The sequence below is a fragment of the Macaca thibetana genome, chromosome 2 (genome assembly GCF_024542745.1).
Source record: "Macaca thibetana thibetana isolate TM-01 chromosome 2, ASM2454274v1, whole genome shotgun sequence".
NCBI lineage: Eukaryota > Metazoa > Chordata > Mammalia > Primates > Cercopithecidae > Macaca > Macaca thibetana.
In genome coordinates, this window is record NC_065579.1 from 104,937,911 (window position 1) to 104,959,943 (window position 22,033).

Consider the following 22,033-nt stretch of genomic DNA (forward strand, 5'->3'; position numbering starts at 1 on the left):
ACAGAATCCTCTAGGGCCCAGCCCCTAGACCAACTCTTCTAGAAAGCCCTCCTGAATCTCCCCACCCTTCTGCATGCCTTCTGAACCTGTGGGTGCCTAGGCTTTAGCAAGCCAGCCCCTTGGAGGCAGAATAGAGCAGTGGTTACATAAACAAGGTCTGGAATCAGGATGTGAACTCTGGCTCTGCCTCTCACCATCCCTCTCTGAGCCTTCCCTCTCCAGCTGTAGATGAGGACAGCCTCTGCTAGTGGAGAAGGAACCCCATCCAGAGTCACAGAATTGCTGCCCTCACCTCTTCCTGCCCCTGCTCCCACACTCTACCCTCCAGATCCTTCTTTCTGGCCTCCTGCCTCCAGGCCCTCATGAGTACAGATACCTCCCTTAGAAATGAGGTTCAGATCACAGCACTCCCCTGCTAGGCTCTGAAGAGGTGCTTCGCCATCCTCAAATAAAATCCACCTGCTTCCTTTGCCCTTCTCGCCCCTTCTGGGCAGCCATTCTGGGCTCTAGGTTTCTGCCTCAGGGCCACTGCACTTGTAGTTCCTTTCACCTGGGACATCTCTTCTGCACGTTGTCTGCATGACCAGCTCCTGCTCTTTGCTTGGGTCTCCAGGCTCAGTGCCACCCAAAGTTGCAGAGCTATCCCCAACGCCCTCCCAGCTGTAGGGTGTCCCTGTACCCAAAGTTACTCTCCCCGCACCCCCCTGCTTTTCTGTCTTTACACTCTCAAAGCTTGTCCTGTGCACCCATTTGTTCACTAGTTCACTCTCTGTCTCTCCCACTAGCCCATGAGCCCCATGAGGGTGGGGACCGTGTCTGTCTTGTTCCCTGCTGTCCCCAGGACCTAGATGGAGTCTGGCCCAGTTGGTGCCTTTGGAGCATGTGTGCTGGTGGAGGACTTAACGGTAAAGTGTGACCTTCGTTACTGTTTGTATGTTGTGCAGGGTCCTTGCACCCACCAGAAAGCTCATCCCTTTGTTCCTGGCTAGTGTCAACATGTGTGCCCCTTTTCCTAGGCCAGGACCACCCAGTGGTGATCATGTTGGCCAGCGGATCTTCAGTATCTGTTAGGCTGAATCTCTGATTGGGGTCTGGGCAGGCATCATTCGCTACCCTGGTAGGGAAACAAGAAAAGATGGAACCTGGAGCATGTTGGGAGTCAGAAGTAGCTGGCAGCCCCTCCCCAGATAGGAGCTGGGCCCTGGCTTGAGCTGAGGCCAGGGTGAAGAGAACAGGACCTTGGTGGCCAGGCCAGTGGCCAAGAGCTCTCAGCAGGCAGGGAGACCAGGAGATAGAAAACAGCATCCAAGAGCAACTTGCCTGGAAGCCGTCATCCCTGTTCTCCCTATCTCATGTAGTAATCCAGAGGACAAAAGGTCAGTCAGGACCCCCCAGGGTTGGCTCTGCTCTGAGCCCCACTTGCTGAGTGGCCTTGGTCAGCCCCTTCCCCGCTGTGTGCCTCGGTTTCCTCATCTGTGGAGCGTGGGTAATATTTGGACTTGACTCCCACAGTTGTGGTGAGTGCTGTATGAGGTGCAAGCCCTCGGCCCATGCCCAGCACCTGGCAGGCACCATGAGGCTTTTCTCTCTGTGGACAAAGCAGTTTTCTGTGCTTCCTCTCACCACAGCAGCTTTCTGTCCAGGCTGCAGCACCAGGTGAGGAAGAGCTTGACACTGGCCCCTCTGTGTCCACTACCCGTCCACTAGGTGACAAATCTGGGGTGAAGCAGACAGAGGGGTTACCTCAGGTATTCTGGAAGCAATGAAGCAGCTGAAATTCAGACTGAAGGAATGAGGAACTGCAAATACCCCTGGCTGGGTCATGGTGACCTGAAGGAAGTGTGCCATCTGGCCCTACAGACAGCCAAGTGCCCAGGCCGCCGCCAGCAACAGGGAAGGCACGTGGCTGGCCACCTGGGTCTGGGCGCCACATCCAGGAAAGACACCCTCCCTCCATCACCCACCTCTTGCCCACTCTCACCAAACGTCAGGCCTATTCTTTGCCATGACAGCCTCCATGTCCCCAGGGTCCTGTGTGAACTCCAAAGTTCTTGCTGTCTATCCTCGTCCTCACCCCTCCCTGTCATCAGCCTGTCACTCCTCACCCCTTCTTGCTCTCAACTTGCCAACAAGTGTCTCTTCTACTCTAAGACTTCTAATTGCTTGAGGGCTGAGACGACAGGAAGGTTAGGATTGTTTCCAGAATAAAGGTTAGAAAGCTTTAGAGAAGCTTTCCTGTGGGGCCCTCAAGCAAAGGTGCAGAAAACTTCAGGACATAGGGAGATTGCAACAGATAGTGTTCCAAAAACAGATAGTGTTCCAAAGTCAGACTGTCTGGTAAAGGAGGGTGTTTTCATTGTAATTGCTCTTCCACACACTTGTGGTGTGCTGAACCCTGAGAGAGAAGAAAGGATGCCCCAATTCCAACCAGTGTGGACCAGAATCCAGACACTCCCACCCCAGGCCAGACTCCGCCAGCTCACTGGCCCCTACCCCGATTCAGTTGCCCTGCCCCACTGCAGAGCAAGCCCCCCTCAGGTCTCTGTGTCAGGAACACGGGACTCCCGGTCATGCCTCGGTGCCTTTGCACTCACTGTACCTTCTTCTGGGAGAACCAGCCCTAATCTGACTACTGGCTTCCTCATCTCAAGACACTGACCCCAGGAGTGGTCCACAGCTCTCTCCCCCTGGATATTCTCCACTTGTGATTTGGAGTTGGCATTTCTTGTTTACACATCTCTCAGGGCTGGTGCCCCTCTGCCAACCTCCCCCCAGCCCCCGCCTGGTAGTGGCCAGGACAATCACCCTGCAGGCAGTCTAACTGGCCTTCGTCTCCTAGCTCCCATTTCCCAACGGGACCCAGGGGAGACGACAGGAGAGGCTGCTCCCTGTCTCTTCCACTCCTCAGTGAGTCCCCAGCAGGGACTGCTCAGCCACATAGGGTTTCCGGGCCTCTCCACTAGCCCAGATATCAAATGAGGGCTAATGGTAACAAGATCAAAGGGGACACATTGTGTACACAACTCAAAAGTGGCCCCATTGAAGGCTCCATACATGAAAGGTATCATTTTATTATAGAGGTAATAAAATAAAGAGGTAATAAAGGTATAATATCATTACAGAAATATCAGTGGAAAAGAAAAGACCACCAAGCTGTTCTTTGTTATAATTATTATTTCATGAAGTCTTATCAGATGTGTATTTCTCTCCTTCTCTCACGTGCAGGCACCTTCCTGGGCAGGAAGCAGACCCAGCAGAACTGCAGCGGCGGCCCTCAAACCAGCACCCCCTCTTCCTGACAGCACAGGCATTTCCCCAGGGCCTGTGCCACAGTGAGACCAGCTCTATGCAGACACAGCTCTGTCCTGTGAGGGGGTGAGACACAGGCTCTGCTGGGGACTGAGGCTCTGGCTGCATTTTCTTATCTATTGTAGTTGTCCATCCTCCCCAAGTATGGCTGGGGGCAGAAAAGAGTGAACACATTCACAGACAGGTGGGTCAGTGCCAGGACATCCAGGATTGCCTTGGTTCCAGCAACATGTCTCAGGGAAGAACCAGAGAAGCCAGGGCAGAGTTAGGGTCTCTGGACTACCAGGGCTCAGGGCATAGAGGTGGGCTTGGTTCACCCCTGACACCAACCCCAAGGAGAATAAATAAATAAATAGTATATAATTGTGCAGTCCCCTAGCCTGGCTTACCCCTCAACAAGGGGTCACTAGTCATGGTTGACCTCAGTTCCTCTGCCTGTCATCCTCCCAGAAATGGAGGCTGGCTGCTGGTAGGAGTCCTACCCGACCCTGGGGATTGAAAAACCAGGTCTGAGAGTGCCCATACAGTTCAGGTGGCCAGGGCAGGCAAGCGAGTGGAGGTCTGGGCCCAGCCCACAGGTGAGACAAGGTCCTGCCTGTCTCCCCATCCTCTGACACATGGCTCAGTGTAATGAAGCCACATGGGGCCTGGGGGCATTTACCTCCAGGTTGTGTGACACCTCCCCTCTCCCATGCTTTGTTCTTGCTGGCTCTTCCTGGGCCAGCTGCCAGAGGTATGCAGGCACCAGGATGCCTGGAGGAGGGACAGTGGGAGCCCAAGTCCAGCTGGGGCTGATGTCCCCTCCAGGGTGTGACTGGGTGAGGCTGGGCAGGGTGCCCGGCCCAGTCAGAGCTGGAAGGGGTACTGTCGGAGGTAGTCGGCCATGCGCCGGGGCAGTGGCAGGCAGTCCACGTCGGTCACCAGACGGTTGATGACAAGGCGGCACAGGTGTTGCAGGCTGCGGGCACTGCTTCTGCGTACAAAGGGCTGCACCAATTTTAGGTGTACAGCAGTGGCTGGTGGAGGAGCAGGCAGTGCTGGATCATTAGGCGCATCTTCCTTAGGCATAGGCAGGGCCGGGGTGGGAGCAGGATCGGGGCTGTCGCTTCGGGTGTCAGCAGCGCAGGAGGCCACATAGTGCTGCACAAGGCTGACCACATCCGGAAAGGCCAGGATGCGTGGCCTGGACAAGCAGTTGGAGTCCAGACGGAAGCTGGAGTCAGCATACTCAATGCGCACATTGGTGGGGCCACGAGCAGTTTTCACTGACAGCGTGAACAGGTAGCTGGGGTGGGTGCTGTCGCGTACTAGGAACGTGCCCTCTGGCATCTTCTGCAGGTGTTGCCGGGCCTCGCTGGCCGTAATGGAACCCCAATACCAGCCTAGGCAAGTGCAGAGGGGGACAAGGGACATAGTGGAAATGAGCTGGGGGTACCAATCCAGGGTAAATCAAGGCAGTGCCTCTCGCTTCACACTTCCCTGGAGAGGGCTGTGCCTCTCCCATCAGACTCTCCTGGGCAGGGCTATGCATCGCAAATCAGACTCAATGGCAGAACTCAGCTTCTTCCACCAGACCACCCAGGAAAAGGCCTGCCTCCCCCCTCAGACTCACCAGATTCCCGAAGGTAGGAGAAGGTCTTGGCTATGCACAGCAGATCCTCCTCGGGGTCCAACACCTTTGGCTCACTCTCTATCTGGGCTGGGGTCCCCTCTGCCACCTCCTCCAGGAAGGCCCCAGCAGGCAAGGGCTGCATGACTGTCTCGAGCAGTTCTAGGGACTGGGCCCACAGGGGCCGCTGCCCAGTCCGCTCCACAGCCAGCAAAGGACGAGGTCTAGTAAGCAGTGGATGAGCAGTGAGTGGAGGACCCATGCTTCTCCCATCTCCAGAGACCCCCCTATGCCCCAGACTAGTTGCATGACCTCTGGCTGGCCCATCTCACTATAAGCCTCAGCTTCCCTTCTACCCAGCCATGGGCTCAGTTAGTCCAGTATCTCATTCCCCACTTGTCATCACAAAAGCCCCCTTGTTTCCATGTGGGGATCCTCTTTTGAAAGATTCTTTTCCACTGCCCTGCATTTACTAAACAGTAATTAATCGATCTCTATTTTACATCAACCAAAAACACAGATCATTCCCTATAGGCATTTCTAATGTTCTTGCCACACTGATAGGATTCAGTGCAAAGTAACTTCATGTTTGTGCCCTCCTGGCTGAGGTGGGCTGACTAAGTGGCCCACTGATGAACAGTCCTAGTTGAGCGATAGATCTACGATAGACAGGTAGATTTATCCTACAATAGATCTATGTGGGGTCCTCCAGAGAATTCCCAGGATTATGGTAGGCTGCCTGAGGTCACATGCTACCTCCCCATGGATAGGAGTGTCTCTCAGAGGGACCTAGGTCCACAATGGCCAGGACATAGAGACTGAAATAATCCCCTACCCATACAAGTCAGCCTATCCTGGCCTCTGCTTCTCCCAGTGGAGGGTCTGGGGTGGACAGTGGCCTCTAAAGGCACTGGCAAGTCTCACCTCCTGTCAGTATGAGCTTCCACCAAATAGCAGGGACCTAGCCCACACTCCAGATCCCACCCTGGCAAGCCAGCCATATCAGGCTCTATGATCTTGTACAAAGCTTGCTCTTCACTGGGCTTCAGTTTCTCTTTCCCAAAATAAAGGGTCCCACGAACCCATACACTGAGAGGGTCAGTAACACCATATTCTTGGATGGCTGGGGTTGAGGGAACTAAACTGACCAAATTCTGAGTAAGGGGATTTCTCCTAGGGGAAGCCCACCCAGCATGGTGATACTAGGGCTTCCTCCTTGGGAAAGCAGCAGGGACTGGCTCTACTTCCCCAAGAAGACTGCTGCTCCTCCCTCACTCCTTGCAAAATACATCTCCAAGCCTCAGTTCTGGGTCTAGTCCCTGGCTGGGCCTCAGGACACTGAGATAATGAAACCATGGCCTTTCCCTCAAGGACAATCAGACTGGCTGGGGAAGATGGCACTAAGAGTAATTATAATGCAAAGTCATAAAACTGCAGGTGTTGTGGGGGAGTCAGGGTCTGCTTGCTCCTGAGCTGAGTCTTCCAGGACAAAGGAAGGAGCTGGGGGAAGGTACCCCAGGCAGAGAGGACAGCATGGGCAAACAGCGCCAGTATTGCTTGTGAGGCAGGGAGGGGTAGGCAGGAGCCGGTAGCAGGAGCCAGACCTGACTCCTGTGTAGGTTATAGGTGACCCTCTAGGTTCTAATAAATCATGGCCCTATGACCACTCACAGTGAGAAAGGCCACACAACTCTGGCACACCACAGACTGCTAAAAACTGTTCCACACCTACCCTGGCTGTACTGTGGGAGCTCGGAAATCCCTCTTGGAGAACTGGAGGACAAATTTTGAGATGACCTGCCTGCTGGAGCCCAGAGCTACCTTCCCAGGGGCACGGTTGGTGGCTAGCCAGTCAGGCTGGAACCTCTGTGGGTGGCCATGTCCAGATAGCTTAGCCGGTCCTCAGACAGATTCCACCTGCGGGTGTGGGCACCTCTGGGGCTGACGTGGTAGCTGGGTGTATGAATAGCTGTGTTGATCACCACAAGCTCCTGGTGAGTGACTGTGTACCTGGGCAGGGGTGTGTCCATGGCTGTGTCATCATGGTGGGGACAGTGGCTGGTGTATTCTAGGTACATGTGTGTGCCTGCTTTGGAGCCCAGCAGTCTGTTAAAAACTTTGTTCCCCGACACCCAACACTGGCCCTGAGCTTATAAGGGGGTGCTTAGCTAGGGTAAAAAGTGAAAGAGCCTACGGGACCCCAGAATGCAGGGGGAGGCTCCTGGGGAGGAAGGTAGTGGTGGAGCAGGTGTTCAGGAGTCCCCGAATGCAGACAGGAGGAAGGAACTTGCTGGAGACAGCAAGGGAGAAGTAGTCTTCCCAGCACCTTCATGTCCTCTTCCCTGGCCTCACCTTCCACCCTCCCTCACTTGGCACCAGGCCAGTTGTGATAAGCACAGCCACCCAGTTCTCCCTGAGTGCAGAACACCCATTTATACCTTCTTCTTCTCTCCTTGGAGCTCCCTGAGCTCCTGTCAGATCACCATGGCCAGCATCAGACCCTTTGGTTGAAAGGGTTGCTCCCAAGAGTTGCTGACCATCAGGTGCCAGACTGAGGAAAGGCAAGGATCTCGGGCTGTCTTCCCAAAAAAGAAAAAAGAGCCTATTTGCTAGCCTGGGGCAGGAGAGGGGACACCAGGACAGAGGGGGCCAGGGGCTGGTCCAAGGTTACTAGCAGGCAGGGCAGCCGGCAGGCTAGTGTAGAGTGCTCTGGGCCCAGAAGAAGATCTGGGATTGTTGGCCACATCTTGGTGGACGCCCTGCCGTTGGTGTCCATTTGCTCCAGTGAGAACCCAGGCTGAGCCCACCCCGTAAGTTCCTCCTGTAGCCAGCCAGCCCCCGGTTTCCCAATCCACAGTGGGAATTGAGGTGAGTGTGTGGGGGTGGGGAGTAGGAGTGTCACAGCCCCACACAGAGCCTCGCTCCCGAGGTCTGTCCGCGCTCAGTCACCTCTGGCCCGTCAAGCCCTCCCAATGCCCGGCAGCTAGCACATGGCCCCTGTTCTCCCGTGCGCCCCTCTTGGTGGCCAGGCGGGGGCAGAGAGCCGCGCTTACCCCTGAACGCAGAGGACCATGTCCCCGCGGCAGCGGCGACTCCGGAGTAGGGACTCGGCTGGACGGCGGCGGCGGGAAGGAACCAGTGGGCGCGGAGCGCGTGCAGGGTAGGCTCCCGGGGCGCGCGGGCGCAGGGCAGGGACTGAGAGGCAGTGGCGCGGACCGCCTGCGAGGGCAAGGTGGGGCGGGCCGGACGAGCGGGGCGGGGCGAGCTGCTGCCTAATCCTTTGTCTGCCGCGTCCCAGCCCTTCCCGGAAGCGGCGTCTTCCTAGAACCGCAGGCTGAGCGGTGGGGCCCGGGCGGGGTGCGCGGGCGCAGTCGCCGGGTCTGGGGCCCTGGGCAGTGAAAGGAAATACTTTGACAGATTTCCAAGAACTTTCCAGGAAAACGGGGCGGGGCCCTGCGAGCCGACCAATCGCGACGCTGAAGGTGGAGCCGAGCGGTCGGGGAGGGCCAATAGCAGCGCGTGGACCCAGGGCTGACGCTACCCAGCGGGGTAGGACGGAGAGATCAGTAGGGAAAGACCGGGTGGGGAAAGTTAAGGAGGGGCCCGGGCTCAGCAACCCGCGCCCAGATTGCCTTCTGGCATTCTGCGTCGTTGGGGAACGGCCCTCTTATCTCGCCGTGGAACTCCTGGCAGGGCGGGGGGCGGAGTCCCGGCCTCGTCCTCCCTGCTAGCGACTCCTCCAAGGAGGTCTGTCGGCGTGGGCAAACGCCCGGTGTTGGGACGGCCGCTCCTGGACCCTAGGACTCTGTGTGTCGGGTGTCGGATTGGGTGGCATGGGGTGAGGTCTGGAGCGGGACTTAGGGCAGGGTGGGGTGCAGAGGACGGTTCCAGAAATGAGTGGGTCCACTGGGGTCAAGCTGGCGGTCACCACAGCCAGAAAGATCCAGACAAGAACGTTTTCTTTGAGAGTTGAAGGAGAAAGCACATCCCAACTTTTCAAATTCTGGCCGGCCCGGCCAGTCAGGGGAGAAGAGACTACAGAGTGAAGGAAGCAAGCAGAGACAGCCCCAGATGGCCCGGACTCTGCGTTGGTGCCCCCCCCCCCCAAAAAAATGCTGAGAGAGAGAGTCCTGCAGCTCAAAACATTGGGAGATAATCTGGGAGCAGGGTAGTAGAGGTTGGGGCAGGGTGGTGGGGCAGAGTAGTAACACTCGCTCTTATCTACAGGGAGTACTTGCTGCATTTGATCCTCTGCAACTGGTGTTGCTCCCGTTATGCAGACGGAAGACAGCCCCAGGGAACAAACGCTAGGAAATGGCAGGGTAAGAGCTTGATCCCAGCTCTGAATCAGAAGCCCACACTCCTACCAGGACCCTCTCCACCTGTTTCAGTTCACTGGATTCACTGTGGAGCATCTATGTGGGGTCTGTGTGACTCTCCTCCAAATCCTTGGGCCAGAAGAACTGTGGGATTTGGAGAGGTCGCAGGTCCACTCCCTACCCCTCACCCCCTCCCAGTGTGTGCACCCAGGGTCCTCAGAAAGGAGGCTAGCTTTGAGATCCTGGGCAGGGATGACAGACCCCTGGCTGTGTCGAAGGGCCTGAACGATAGTGTCCAGGGAAGACAGAGCTCAGCTTGCTCTGCCCAGAATGGCAGAAGGCAAGAGACCTGAAAGCAAAACCCTATGAAACTGGGGGAAAAATGGTTTAAGTTTCAGACTTCAGGGCAGTAACTTCTCTGCAGCTTTCCTAAAGGGAAGCCAGGCTTCATCAGTGCAACTCTGCCAGCCCCCTCCTGAGTTGGTCAGAAGCCAGTTTCTTGGAATGGGGGTAGAGGGGATGGATACCTTATAACCCACCTTGAGGGGTGGGATACCTGGATAGCCTGGTATGGGGCCCCTGTGTGGACCACTGACTTGGCAGTAGGAACTGTCCACTGTCTCATTACTATGAAGACAAAAGGACTTTGCAGCTGCCAGGCAACAGAGTTACAATTTTGAACTTGGGTCTCTTATGGGGCCAAATCCCAGGCTCTCTACCAAAACTATACTTCTTACCCCTCACCATGACTATTCAACTGAACACTTACTATGTGCCAAGCACTCTCAACAATTTGCAGCCTCATGTCATTGTCACAACTACCACATATTGTCTCCTCTTTACAGGTGTGGAAACTGAGGCATGGAGAGGTTACAATATACCCTAGATCTCCCAACTGGCAAGTAATGGTTGAAGTCAGGAGCCTACACACTTCCTCCTACTTCCTCTGTGGGTGCTGGTGATCTGCCGACTCCTAGACATCCAGCTTTAAGGTCTTCAGTGAAGCTTCTCTGCCCCCAGGCCTGTCAATGTGAGAGCACCATGGGTGTCCCTTTGAAAGCATCTCCTACAGAGGTCAGTGATTATGCGGTCTATGTGTAAACCAAAGGGTCCCAAGGGTTTTGGCCTTCCAACTAGTTTTGTGCATGCGTGACTATGACAGCACTGCGCACCTCACCTGCATGCTGGGAATAGTGATGTGCCCCTGTTCTGCCCCAAGTGCCTGCCTCAGGCATTGTGGGTCCCTCTGGCCAACTTAGTAGTTAATTCTCCTGCCCTGGCTGCTCCCTAGAAGCCCTGGCTCTGATTGCTGGGCCCACACTGCCACCTAGCGGTGCCACCTCTCATGCCCTCACTAGCCAAATCTCCATGGATTCCTCCCTTCTAGGATACCCTCCCCTGCACTCCGGGGATTGACCTTACTGCAAGATTCCCCTGCCCCTCCCTACCCAGAACAATCACAAAATGAGTCACAAGAATACACAGCAGTGCCTTCCCCAAAGTCTCCCTCATTTTTCCTCTATCCTTTCATCATGTGCAGCCTGCCCTCTTCAGGAAGGACATAATGTGTGTGTGTGTGTGTGTGTGTGTGTGTGTGTAGGATTTAGCCACCTTCACTTTAAGCTATTCCAAGGTCTCTGTCCCCTTGGACACACAGCTATATGAAGGGCTATGTGGCAGAGTCTGCCACCATGAACCCACTCCTGACCAGGCCTAGCCATCCCACATGCCAAATCCTCCCATCATAGTGGAGGGGATGTGGCAGGTGGTTGCTGGAACATGAGCACTAAGGGAAAACCACATATTCTGACTTTCCTGGGCTAAGTGAGTAGTTGCAAGTCATCTCTCTGATGGACCCATGTGGGGAATGCGTGTGCCTATGAATGCGTGTGCCTATGGAAACTGGTTATAGGGACTGGGAGGGGAGAAGCAGCACCTTTGCTTACTTTTCATACTTCTGTATAATTTGAATTAATGACAATGAGCAAGTTTTACTTATGCAATTTAAAATTTTAATAAAAAGAGACAAGCTTAAAAATACAATTATAAAATTTTTAGAGCAATTATACTCTAACTCCATTTTAAAGAAACGAGACATCTTCACATAACATTCAGTGAGATGCCTTTGGCTGAGGCAAGGAGCCAGCCTCCACCCTCAGCTGCCTAGCCTTCTACTCATCCAGAATGACATCTTGCTCAGCCTCAGGTTCACCAGGCTCAAACTAGTTGCCTTTACAGAGCAGAGCCTTCTTCAGTGCCCCCAGCAGTAGAAGCTTCCAGATCATAGGGCTTTCTAAGAGGCTCTGAGATCTTGAATCAGATTCTTAGGTTGGGCTCAGGGACATCAGTCCTGGGTCCAGCTGGGCATAAATGCGTGTGTGTGTGCACATGTGCATGTGTATCTGTGTACATGTGTGTTATATGAATGTGTATTTACACATGTATATTATATGCATGTGTATGCACATGTGTAAAGGTGTGACTGCATGTGTACATGTGTGAGAGTATGTTTGTACATGTGGCTGTGCGAGGAGCCAGAAAGGACTAGGAGAGGAGGCCATGGTTTGAGGATAAGAGCCCAGCCCTGAGGTTGTGCTTTGGAGTTGGAATGGGGGCTCTGTCATGACAGCTGCTGACCTCAGACAGGTCACCTAACCTCTCTGGGCTTTTCTGTCCTGTGTGTCTGTAGCGTGGGGCAGAAGGGATAGTGTGACCTCCTCCAGTCTCTGTAAGGTCAGGGGGTTCCAGGGAGAGCACCTACCCAGCATCTGGTCTACAAGAAGTGTTCACTATGGCCAGCTGAGGCTATTGTCTGGAGCCTCCTGCTTCACTGAATACTGCTAGCCTGAAGGTCGCCTGAAAGAAATAGGGGCAGAGCCCCCAAACCCGTCTCCACTCAACATCTGCACACAGTGGGTACCCACGAATAAGTTGTAGCATCCTTTCAGTCACTCATTCACTCATTCATTCAGAGGACGAGCATCTTTCCAAGAGCTACTTCTCTGATGAGGCTGGACATGCAGCCCAGGGGTCCGTGAGTGTGTGTGTGTTAACCAGTGGGGCTGAGGGGAAGGCGCTCACTAGGCCTAAATTCCGACGCCAGGAGTAGGATGGCTGGGAGATGCCTCTGAGTGGGACCGAGGTCCTGGTACCTGCAGTCCTGCAGATGGCCTGTAGATGACAGCAGAGGCCCACGCAGAGCCCCTGCCCTGAGCCGCAACCTTCCCAGTCCCAAGTGAACCAGCTCGCTCAGGTCCCTCTGCTTCCGGATTGGGGGAGTGATGTGCTGTGCGCGAGTAGCTCAGATCTGTCCCAGGAGACAGCCACAGCCACCCTCCCTATGGCTCTAGACAAGTTGTTTTCTCCCCAGGGGCCCCAGTTTCCTCATCTGTGAAATGAGAGCTGTTTAACAGCCGGTGTTGGGAAAACTGGCTCAAAATACATAATGTGGTCTAAGATGGGCTTAACAGAGACTTAAATGTGCAAGGCAAAACTAGAAAGCTAATGGAGAATATCTGTCACTCGGATGGGGGGCAGAGACTTTGTAAACACGACGCCAAAAGCCCAAACCATAAAGTGAAAGGTTGGCGGATCTGACTAAATGGCAACTCGGGATTTCTGGTCCCCAGGACGCTGTATATACCAAAGGGAAGCAACGAGTCAAGCGGGAGCTGCACAAAAGGGGGCAGTCGCCAGTGCTGGAGACGCCCAGAGCCACCAGAGGCTAAAGAGTGGCGAATTCAACAACGACGAGATGCCACTTCCCTCGGCATGTTGGCAAAAATTAAAAAGTTGAGTACTCTGAGGGTTGGCCACCACTAGGCAAGTCGGAAGCCTAGCAAGCCATACTGGAGGGCCGCTTGGCAGCGTGCAGAGCAAACACCTGACTCAAGGAGAGCTTTCAAGAGAAAGAAGACGTCCTGCGCTGTCACGTTCTAGGTCGCGAATAAAACCCGGGACCCGCACAGTAGCGGACTGCCAGTGCAGGAGCCTCTCTGGGTATCCCTGGAAACCGAGGAAGTTACCGCCCCCTCGGGAAGCCACGCCTCCTATTTTGTTCCGGCTCGGGGGCGGGACCCAGTCGAGGCCCGCCTGGCCCTTTAAGGCTGACCTAGCGGGGCCCCAAGTTGGGATGACGCGCAAGGAGCTGGGGGTGGAGGGCGGGGGAGGTCACGTGGGCGCCGGCAGCGCGACTCTCGGCCCTGGGCGCTCTGCGGCCGCCAGCTCCCGCGACCGCCGCCCCTGCCCTTCGCTGGTGCCTCAGCAAGGTGCGTTGCCGCCAGGTACGCCCTCGCCAGGTACGCCTTCCTGGGTCCCCTCTGCGGCCTCCTCCGGGGACCTCGCGGCCATTAGGCGCCCGGCCCCTTCCCTTCTTAACACGTGCCCAGGCGGCGCTCGCTTGTACCCGGCCGCGCGACCACCGCCCCCTGCGGCAAGTCTGTACTCTCTGGCCGTTCGTCCCTCACTCCCAGCTTGCCCCAGGCTAGCAGCCCAGCCCAGTTCAGAGGCTCCAAAGCTGGGGTGTGTTGGAAAAGTCTGGGCTGGACTCACTCTTCCCCTTTCCCCCAGGTGCCACTAGAAGCGCCAGGCTGGGGCCGCCTCTGAGCGCCCCGCGGGGGCCATGGATGGTGAAACAGCAGATGAGCAGGGGGGCCCTGTGCCCCCGTCAGTTGCACCCGGCGGACCCGGCTTGGGCGGTGCTCCGGGGGGGCGGCGGGAGCCCAAGAAGTACGCAGTGACCGACGACTACCAGTTGTCCAAGCAGGTGCTGGGCCTGGGTGTGAACGGCAAGGTGCTGGAGTGCTTCCATCGGCGCACTGGGCAGAAGTGTGCCCTGAAGGTCAGTGAGCCCTCACTGAGGCCTGGGCTATCCTGGAGGGTCCACAGCGGAAGCCTGTGGGTGAAGCTATGTCTAGCGCCCCTGCTAAGCTTCCTATGCTCAGCAACATGTTTCATCCTCATACTCTCCTGTAAGGTCAGGCTCGTGGTCCTCCCTACTTTACAGATGGGGAAACTGAGGTGTAGTCTAGCTAAGCTTTGGGTGTCCCAGTGAGCAAGGGGTGGAGTCAGTATGGCTAGAGCTGCTGTACCCGGAAGCAGGGAAGGGGTGACTCCTGACTCTGGGGTTCTGGCTGGACCCATGTGTTCAGGCCCAAAGGGGGTCTCTTGTTCAGCTTGGCTGCCCCTTCCATGTGAAGCTCCTTTGACTGGAATGGATCTGTTTCCCTTTGCTGGAAGCTGAGCCCTCACCAAGGCTTGGGTGGGGCTGCTGCTTCCCTGTGGCCCCTGCCTGTCTGGGCTGGAGTGGTGTGAGCCTCCCAGGGCTGGCCAGAAGACAAGGCTGATGCCCACTGCACCTGTGGAGCCTCAGGAGGCTGCTGATGGACTCCTGTCGAGTCACTGGTCCCCTGTTGAAAGGGACAGGCCCTGGTCCAACCCACCCCTGGTTCCTGGGCAGAGGGCGGGCCAGCCATCTAACTACTTCAGACTATAGGCTCCCTGGAGACCTGGCATGCTGATATAGGTGGCATGGTGGGGATCAGGGGGATGCGGGGGTTGGGTACCTAGTTCTAGCTTAAGGCATACATCTGGGCCTTGGGCCACACCCCATACCCAGAATTCCTTGAATCTGTCATCTCTGGGGTCTTTACTCATCTGTAGCTTGTGCCAATGGATAGGTAGAGCATGGCAGGGATAGTGACTCCTGGAGGCTAGAAGTACAGCAAAGGCCCTTCTCAATTTTTTTTTTTTTTTTTTTTTTTTGAGACAGAGTCTCGCTCTGTCGCCCAAGCTGGAGTGCAGTGGTGCAATCTTGGCTCACTGCAAGCTCCGCCTCCCGGGTTCACGCCATTCTCCTGCCTCAGCCTCCTGAGTAGCTGGGACTACAGGCACCCGCCACAGCGCCCGGCTAATTTTTTGTATTTTTAATAGAGATGGGGTTTCACCATGGTCTCAATCTCCTGACCTTGTGATCCGCCCGCCTCAGCCTCCCAAAGTGCTGGGATTACAGGCTGAGCCACCATGCCTGGCCAGCCCTTCTCATTTTACAAAAGATTTTTTTGTTGTTGTTTTTTTTGAGACTCCGTCTCCCTCTGGAGCTCCGTCTCCGGCTCTGTTGCCAGGCTAGAGTGCAGTGGCACGATCTTGGCTCACTGCAACCTCCACCTCCCAGGTTCAAGTGATTTTCCTGCCTCAGCCTCCCAAGTAGCTGGGACTGCAGGTGTGTGCCACCATGCCCAGCTAATTTTTTGTATTTTTAATAGAGACAGGGTTTCACCATATTGGCCAGAATGGTCTCGATCTCTTGACCTCGTGATCCGCCTGCCTCGGCCTCCCAAAGTGCTGGGATTATAGGCGTGAGCCACTGCACCTGGCCTTTACACAACTTTTAATTATGAGTCCAAGTGCAGAGTCCTCTAGATATGGCTAATAGGTATCCTGTGTTTGCCAGTTTCATGACCTTGTATGATATCCCAGACTCTTGAAGCCAGGTTTCTGCATCTATTCATGGGGAAAGATAAGGAGTTGTTGTGAAGATGAAATGAGATTATACGTTTAAAGCACTTGGTACAGGACCTGATACAGGTCTGGAGAGGTTACAGGACTTATTTAAAGCACAGGATTTTAAAGCATCTGAGCAGGGAGCTGGGCCCAGCTCTCTGTATCTTTCCCAGGACCACTAGGGCCAACAGAGGAGGTTGTCTCCGAGACTGCCTTGGAGGGGATCATGCGGATGGTTCTAGGAGAGGATCAGGGTTGGGCTGGTGGGGCTGGGCCCCAGGTATAGCTTCTTTGCCCACTAACCCAGCAGTCGAATGGGGTGCGGGAGATTTTCAGAGTCTCAGGAATGGGATTCTCTGAGTCTTTTAGGGAAAAAGTGACTCTTCTGAGGGCAGACTGGGATTCTGAGGGCAGATGGGGATAAGGGGATGAGGAATGAGAGTTTTCATCCCCCTCTGGGCACCATTTAGCCCTTCCACCTGTGCTATGATTGAGGGCAGTCTGGGTGGTGAGGGATTGAGGCCAGAGACCCACTTCTTAATACCAAGGCTTTGGCCCTGTGGGCCAAGACTGAGCTCTGACCAGCCCCTGTGGTGTCCAGATGCTGTGGGTGAGTCAGGGATGGGGTGGGAGATGAGAATTTGTAGGCCCACACAGTGCCAGTTATAAGTAAGGCTGGACTTAACCCCTTCCCCATAGATGCTATGTCTGATGAGTGACTTGGGGTAACTTCTGACTGCAGGAACTTCCATAGCACCTCATCAGTGCTCCCCTTGTTCTGGACTGGGAATTGGGTCAGGCCTGGAGTGGGTTTCCCTCTATACCCCTTTATGGGTGAGCATGGCTGGGGCTACTAGCGTGGGACCTTCAGGATCTGGCCCTAAATTGGCACTCAAAGGGGACATGGATTAGATGTGGCTCCCACTCCAGGACCTTCCTGTTCTTGGTATCCCTAGTGACCAAGCCTAGAAGTCACTACCCAGCTAAGTAGGCATTTACTATCTCCCAATATTGGGCTAAGCACAACCTCTGGTACAGTCATTTTACCTGTCTTGTGAGTGGTAGCTGTGGCCATGAGGAGGAAGGTGGCACTTCCCCACTTATAGCTTCTGCCCATTGCCCAGGAGGGCCAGGACCTGGGGACCTCAGTGCATGGGCAGGCCTGGGCCCAGGGAGCTTAGCCAGCTCGTGATGGATCACAGTCCTTTCCTTACATCTGCCTAGCCCTCTCCCCCCAGTTGCCCCAGCTCAGCGTAGGCAACAGTTATGGGCTCTGTGTCTTTCTGCCTCCCTGGTGATGTGCCCCAGGTTACCAGGCTGGCCTGTCCTTGTTTTATAACCTGAACTTGTTCAGGCCATCTCTGCCCATTTGTCTCATGCTCATTCTCTTGACTCTGTTGCAGCAAGATGGCAGATAGTGCTTAACAGGAAGCCTGAAACTCAGCAAATACTCATGAAACAGGAAGAGCTGTGGCCACTGTCCCTGTAACTGTTGCTATTCTGTGGAGGCCCTAGAGGAACAGGTCCCTCCCTCCCAGGGAGCTGGGCCTCTTCTGCTTTCCCTTAGCCCCTGACCACCTGCTAGGTTCATCTTGGCCTCAGTCATACTCAGTGGCTCCCTCCCAAGGCTACCTTCTGCTGCCAGTGCAGCCATTCTACTCCATTCTACTCTGAGCACTCATTGCTGTCCTCTTGGCAGGAACTGGAGGACTGCCTTTCTTGGAGAGGGTGTATGGGCCAGGCAGTCCTCCAGTGTCTGTTCCTCCTGACCTCTTGCTTATGCCCTCTCCCAGGCTTAACTAGTTAATTAGTACCCTTCAGCTTTCCCTTTAACTGGGCACAGCCCTGCAGATTTATCACAAATCAGTTACCCCACCACATCCAAGACCCAGTCCCTCAAACTTTATCGTATATGTGAAAATTGGGACCCAAAGTGAGTCACATGGCTTGAAGTGGGGGGTGTAGCAGAGGCCATAATTTTCTCCCCTCCTGATTTCCTGCCCAGCCCTCTTGTGGTTTTTGGCCTCTTGGCAGGCAGAAGTGACCATGGCACTTAGTATCTCTAAATGAAAGCAATAGACTGGGTGCAGTGGCTCGTGCCTATAATCCCAGCACTTTGGGAGGCTGAGGCAGGAGAATTACTTGAGTCCAGGAGTTTAAGACCAGTCCTGGCAACATAGTAAGACCCCTATCTCTATACAAAATTAAAAAATTAGGGCTGGGTATGATGGCTTATGCCTGTAATCCCAGCACTTTGGGAGGCCAAGGTGGGAGGATCACTTGAAGTCCGGAGTTCGAGACCAGCCTGGCCAACCTGGCGAAACCGTGTCTCTACTAAAAATACAAAAATTAGCTGAACACAGTGACTAGCGCCTGTAATCCCAGCTGCTGGGGAGGCTGAGGCAGGAGAATCGCTTGAACCCGGGAGGCGTAGGTTGCCGTGAGCCGAGATCATGCCACTGCACTCTAGCCTGGGTGACAGAGTGAGACTGTGTCTCAGGAAAAAAAAAAAAAAAATTAGCCAGGTGTGGTGGCACACACCTGCAGTCCCAGCTACTCAAGAGGCTGAGGTGGGAAGATTGCTTGAGCCTAGGGGTTTGAGGCTGCAGTGAGCTGTGGTCATGCCACTGTACTCCAGTCCGGGTGACAGAGTGAGACCTGTCTCAAACATTGAAAGAAAGAAAAGCAATAAAAGGCCTTACGGAGACATAATGGTGGGGTCTTCTTTCCTGCCCCTGTGTTCTGGACTGTGGGGCTGGGAGCTCTTCCCCTCTGACCCCTAAAACATGTTGGAAGCTCTTCTGGGCTCCCAGTGCCCTCTTCCCTTCTTTGTTAAGGAGAGTAGAGTGGTGGGGTGGTGGATCCACATGTCCAGGAGACCCCTGCAGAGTCCTCTGGGTCAAGTCTCTGTAGCAGGCATCTTCCTTCTCGTTCCCAGGATCTGGGAGGTTGCTGGAGCTGCCTTCTCTGGGATAGTTTCCTTCCCCTTGATGCCAGTTGGCTTCCGTGAGCCAGGCTGCTCTGCATGCGGGATCTCAGTGATGCCCCAAAGCACAACACAGAAGAGGGCATATTTCTCCTGACAGATAGGAAACTAAGCTCTGGAAACCAGGAGGAGATCTCACAGGGATTTGAGATTACACAGGGATTTGGGGACTTGGCTGTATATGTTCTGAGTCTCTAATTGTGGCATTCAAAGCCTCTGCAGTCCAACCCACCTCCCTTTTCTACCTTAGGTGACATCTTTCCTTCTCCAGCACTGAAGACTTTCTTCCCATCTGTCAAGATTCAGCCCCAGTGCCACCTCTTCCAGGAAGCTGCCCAGAGTTCCTGGCTTTGGGGCAATGGAACCTTCTTTGTTTGACCCCTAAAGCCATAATACTCCCCTTTGACTCAAAGCACCTTTATAGCACCTGGGCCCAAGGCCTGGCATGTATCAGGGACTCATGAGTGCTTATGAAAATAACCAGGCTCTGGCCCCTCTGAGCTTTGGAAGGAGCATCAGGAGCTGGACTTTTTCCAGGTTACACCTTCTCCACAGGAGAGGGGTTCTTGGATTGCAGCTCAGAGATAAGCCACAGAGAAATGTTATTTCTCCTCTCCTAAAGTCTGAGAATTCACATTGTTATTGGAATCTAACAGTTCCACTGCCTCAACAGACCTCATGGGGAATTCCTGGGAGAAAGGAAATGCCCATTCATGAGGCCGTTTCTGCCCACTGCCTGCTGTCCAGGCTGCACCTCTGAGTAGACAGAGGGTATAACCAGAATGCCGAAAGGAAGATAGAACATGATGGATGCAGAGACTGGGAAGCAGTGGATCCAGAGCCCAGTACCCTGGATGCCTCACTCTCCCTGGGGGGATGGTGCCCACTGCTCCATGGGTGAGGCTGGCCTGTTGGGGCTAGTGCTGTTGAGCTGGATTTGAAGCCAGGTGAAGCTGCTAGGCAAGCCAGGCCCTTCTTCATTTGGCAGCCACCAACCCCTCACCTACCATCTCCAGACCGGTCAGATCAGCCTCTGCAGGGCCACCCATTAGAGTCAACAAATCAGGAGGCACATGGAGGGCCTGGCAGCCCTGTACAACAGAGTCCCTTAAAATAGTTTCACTGCCCCCTGCGTTCTCCCAACGCTGCTCCTTACCTGGAAGGAAAGAATCTGAGGAGCCAGAGTGTTAACTGCCAGGGATGGGCAATTTGCTTTTTCATGAAGATCCTGGGGAGGGCATCAAACCCTACAAAATACAAATAGTGGAATTTTAGGCAGAGGTTGATTGTTCTGAGATGGTTCATACCGTGCCTGGCTGGCCTTGCTTACTGTTTTCGAAGCTGTGCTACCGGCCTACTCTGAGGATCACCTCTGCTGGGGCTTCTAGGATCTTTCCCCATCCCATCTAGGAGCTGATGCCAGCTCTCCAGGATTCAGGCCTTGGTGCTGTGGATTCTGATACCCCCATAAACGGCTAACAGTTTTTCACAGCATTCTGCCCAGCAGGTCCTGTCCACAGTGCACAACGATGCACAGCATGAGTTATCTTACCTAACTCTTATCACTCCCATTATATGGATGAGGTTCAGAGGTCAGCAACTTGCCCAAAGTGCACAACTAGTGGGTAGCAGGGCTGAGCTGTGAGCCTAGGCAGTTTGATGCCAGAGTCCTACCATCTAAGTCATCTCACTCCTCATGCAAGTCTGTGGGAACACGGGAGGGTCTCTGAGACTTGGCCCTTGGAGGGATGCTGGCATTGTCCTCTCTGCTCCACTGGGATCCCTGGCAGCCCTAGCTGGGCCCTGAGTGTTGCTGCCAGTGTCTGCCTACATCTGCCCAGTCCTCCTCACTGTATGGAACTCTATGCCAGTGATTGGACAGGTGGCAGTCCCATGAGGCCAGCACACAAGGACCATGATGACTGTGGAGGCCACCTCAGAAAGGTCATGTTCCTTTTCCCAGGCCTTGTGAGTCTCAGGCAAGTGGAGCTGAGCAGAGCCCAGAGCACCACGGGCAGGAAGTCAGACTGGTGAGTGGGCGAGTGGAAACTGTATCTGGGCTGGGCCAGCTAGGAGAGGCTTCCTGGAAGAGGTTGCCAGTTTAATCCAGACCTCTGGTTTGAGAAGGATGTGGATGACAGAGGAAGGCACAGGGTGTATGTGTGTGCCTGTGTGCGTGTGTGCGCGTGTGGGCGGGTGTGTGTGTATGTGTATGTGTGTGTGCGTGTGTGTCACAACATGCCTGGTTTAGACATTCAGTACCTGCTGTGGAGTACCAGTTTCCCACTCGCAGACCTGTGTTCTGGCAGGATGTGGTTGACCTCAGCAGGCCGGTGTCAAAGTCCTGACAAAGCCTGGGAAGCTGAGGGAGGACCAGAGGAATCTGTGGAGGAAGAGGCATTTGTGTAGGGCTTTAAAGGGTAGAGCACCATTGCTGAGGGTGCTGCAGGGACTCCTGGATCACCTGGGCTGTTGTTCAGACTATGTGGGAAGGACTCAGTTTTCATTACAACAGAGGTCTGTTATATCTCTTCTGAGCTTCACACCTGGGGAAGTGGAGTTAGATCCCTCATCTTTCTCTACTGGGGCCATTATCATGGAAGACCCCTGGGTGGAGGCAGCGGTTGGAACATCTGGCTCTGTAAGCCCGCAGCCTCCCTTGGCTCCAGGCTGCCATGTCTAATAGTGAAGGCCCACAGGCAAGAGCTGAGGACATCCCTAGGTGAGAGACATTCCAAGCATACCTGTGCTGTGAGAGTGTGCACCAAGCGCTTCCTGGAGAGCTGGCTCTGCTGCTCTCAGGGCAGTGAGACCATGGCTCCTGTGAGTGCTGGTGTTTTCCCTGGAGAACATTAGTTCTACTGCTCTCCCTCCATCTGTTGGACATCTTATGTGGTCCCAGATGAAAGGCCCCACCTGGGGTTGAGAGAGGAACAGTGCTCTCAGCTTAAAATGTTTTCTGCGACATTCTCTCCAAGTGACTTTGGACTAAACGCGGTTTCATAATCTTTTGCAAAACCGTCATTTTGTGGTGCAGTTGAACCCTGGGTTTGAATATGTGGTGGGGAATAGGATCCAGTCTCGGTGACTGTTACTATCCCTGCATTCATGCTATGAGACAACATAGGCCAGCAGACACTCTCAGAAGGCAGGGCTCTCATTTGGGGTGGCCTGGGTGCATTTGCTGGTGAAACATTATTGGTTTTTATGAGGGTTCACCCTGCATCTGGGGAAGCCAGCCCCTTGAGGGACAGGAAAGAATGGTGTGAAGGGAGCTCTGGGTCCTGGTCTCTTCCCCACCCTCCTGCC

At 54.6% G+C, this 22,033-nt stretch overlaps 2 protein-coding genes across 6 annotated transcripts in view; one reads left to right on the top strand and one right to left on the bottom strand.

The window, feature by feature from the left end:
• Positions 1–3,051: 3,051 nt before the first annotated feature.
• Positions 3,052–8,168, bottom strand: CISH (cytokine inducible SH2 containing protein). 3 transcript variants are annotated; one of them, XM_050780988.1, is made up of 3 exons: positions 7,972–8,168; positions 4,922–5,142; positions 3,052–4,691 (listed from the first exon to the last, which is right to left on the bottom strand). In XM_050780988.1, the coding sequence occupies exons 1-3, from the start codon at positions 7,989–7,991 to the stop codon at positions 4,156–4,158; spliced, it is 777 nt and encodes a 258-aa protein (XP_050636945.1). In that variant the 5' UTR covers positions 7,992–8,168; the 3' UTR covers positions 3,052–4,155. The 3 variants fall into 3 exon arrangements, with proteins under 3 accessions (XP_050636945.1, XP_050636947.1, XP_050636946.1); XM_050780990.1 differs by lacking the exon at positions 7,972–8,168 and adding an exon at positions 6,929–7,922; XM_050780989.1 differs by lacking the exon at positions 7,972–8,168 and adding an exon at positions 7,357–7,919.
• Positions 8,169–9,139: 971 nt separating this feature from the next.
• MAPKAPK3 (MAPK activated protein kinase 3) overlaps positions 9,140–22,033 on the top strand; it is a 37,361-nt gene continuing 24,467 nt past the window's right edge. Inside the window, exons 1-2 of one of the 3 annotated variants that reach the window (XM_050780953.1) lie at positions 9,140–9,240; positions 10,083–10,311. In XM_050780953.1, the coding sequence (XP_050636910.1) occupies positions 10,279–10,311 (33 nt within the window). In that variant the 5' untranslated portion in view covers positions 9,140–9,240; positions 10,083–10,278. Of the gene's footprint in view, positions 9,241–10,082; positions 10,312–13,372; positions 13,536–13,806; positions 14,078–22,033 lie in introns of those variants that run through there. The other 2 variants (XM_050780952.1, XM_050780951.1) reach the window with 2 other exon arrangements.

Bases quoted from the DNA above. Each gene is read 5' to 3' on its own strand.
- CISH (XM_050780990.1), bottom strand. From the start codon at position 6,996: ATGTACCTAGAATACACCAGCCACTGTCCCCACCATGATGACACAGCC. The intron at 5,143-6,928 runs GTACACAGTCAC...ACTGCTTACTAG, and splicing joins ATGGACACACCCCTGCCCAG to ACCTCGTCCTTTGCTGGCTG. The intron at 4,692-4,921 runs GTGAGTCTGAGG...GCACTTGCCTAG, and splicing joins CTCCTACCTTCGGGAATCTG to GCTGGTATTGGGGTTCCATT.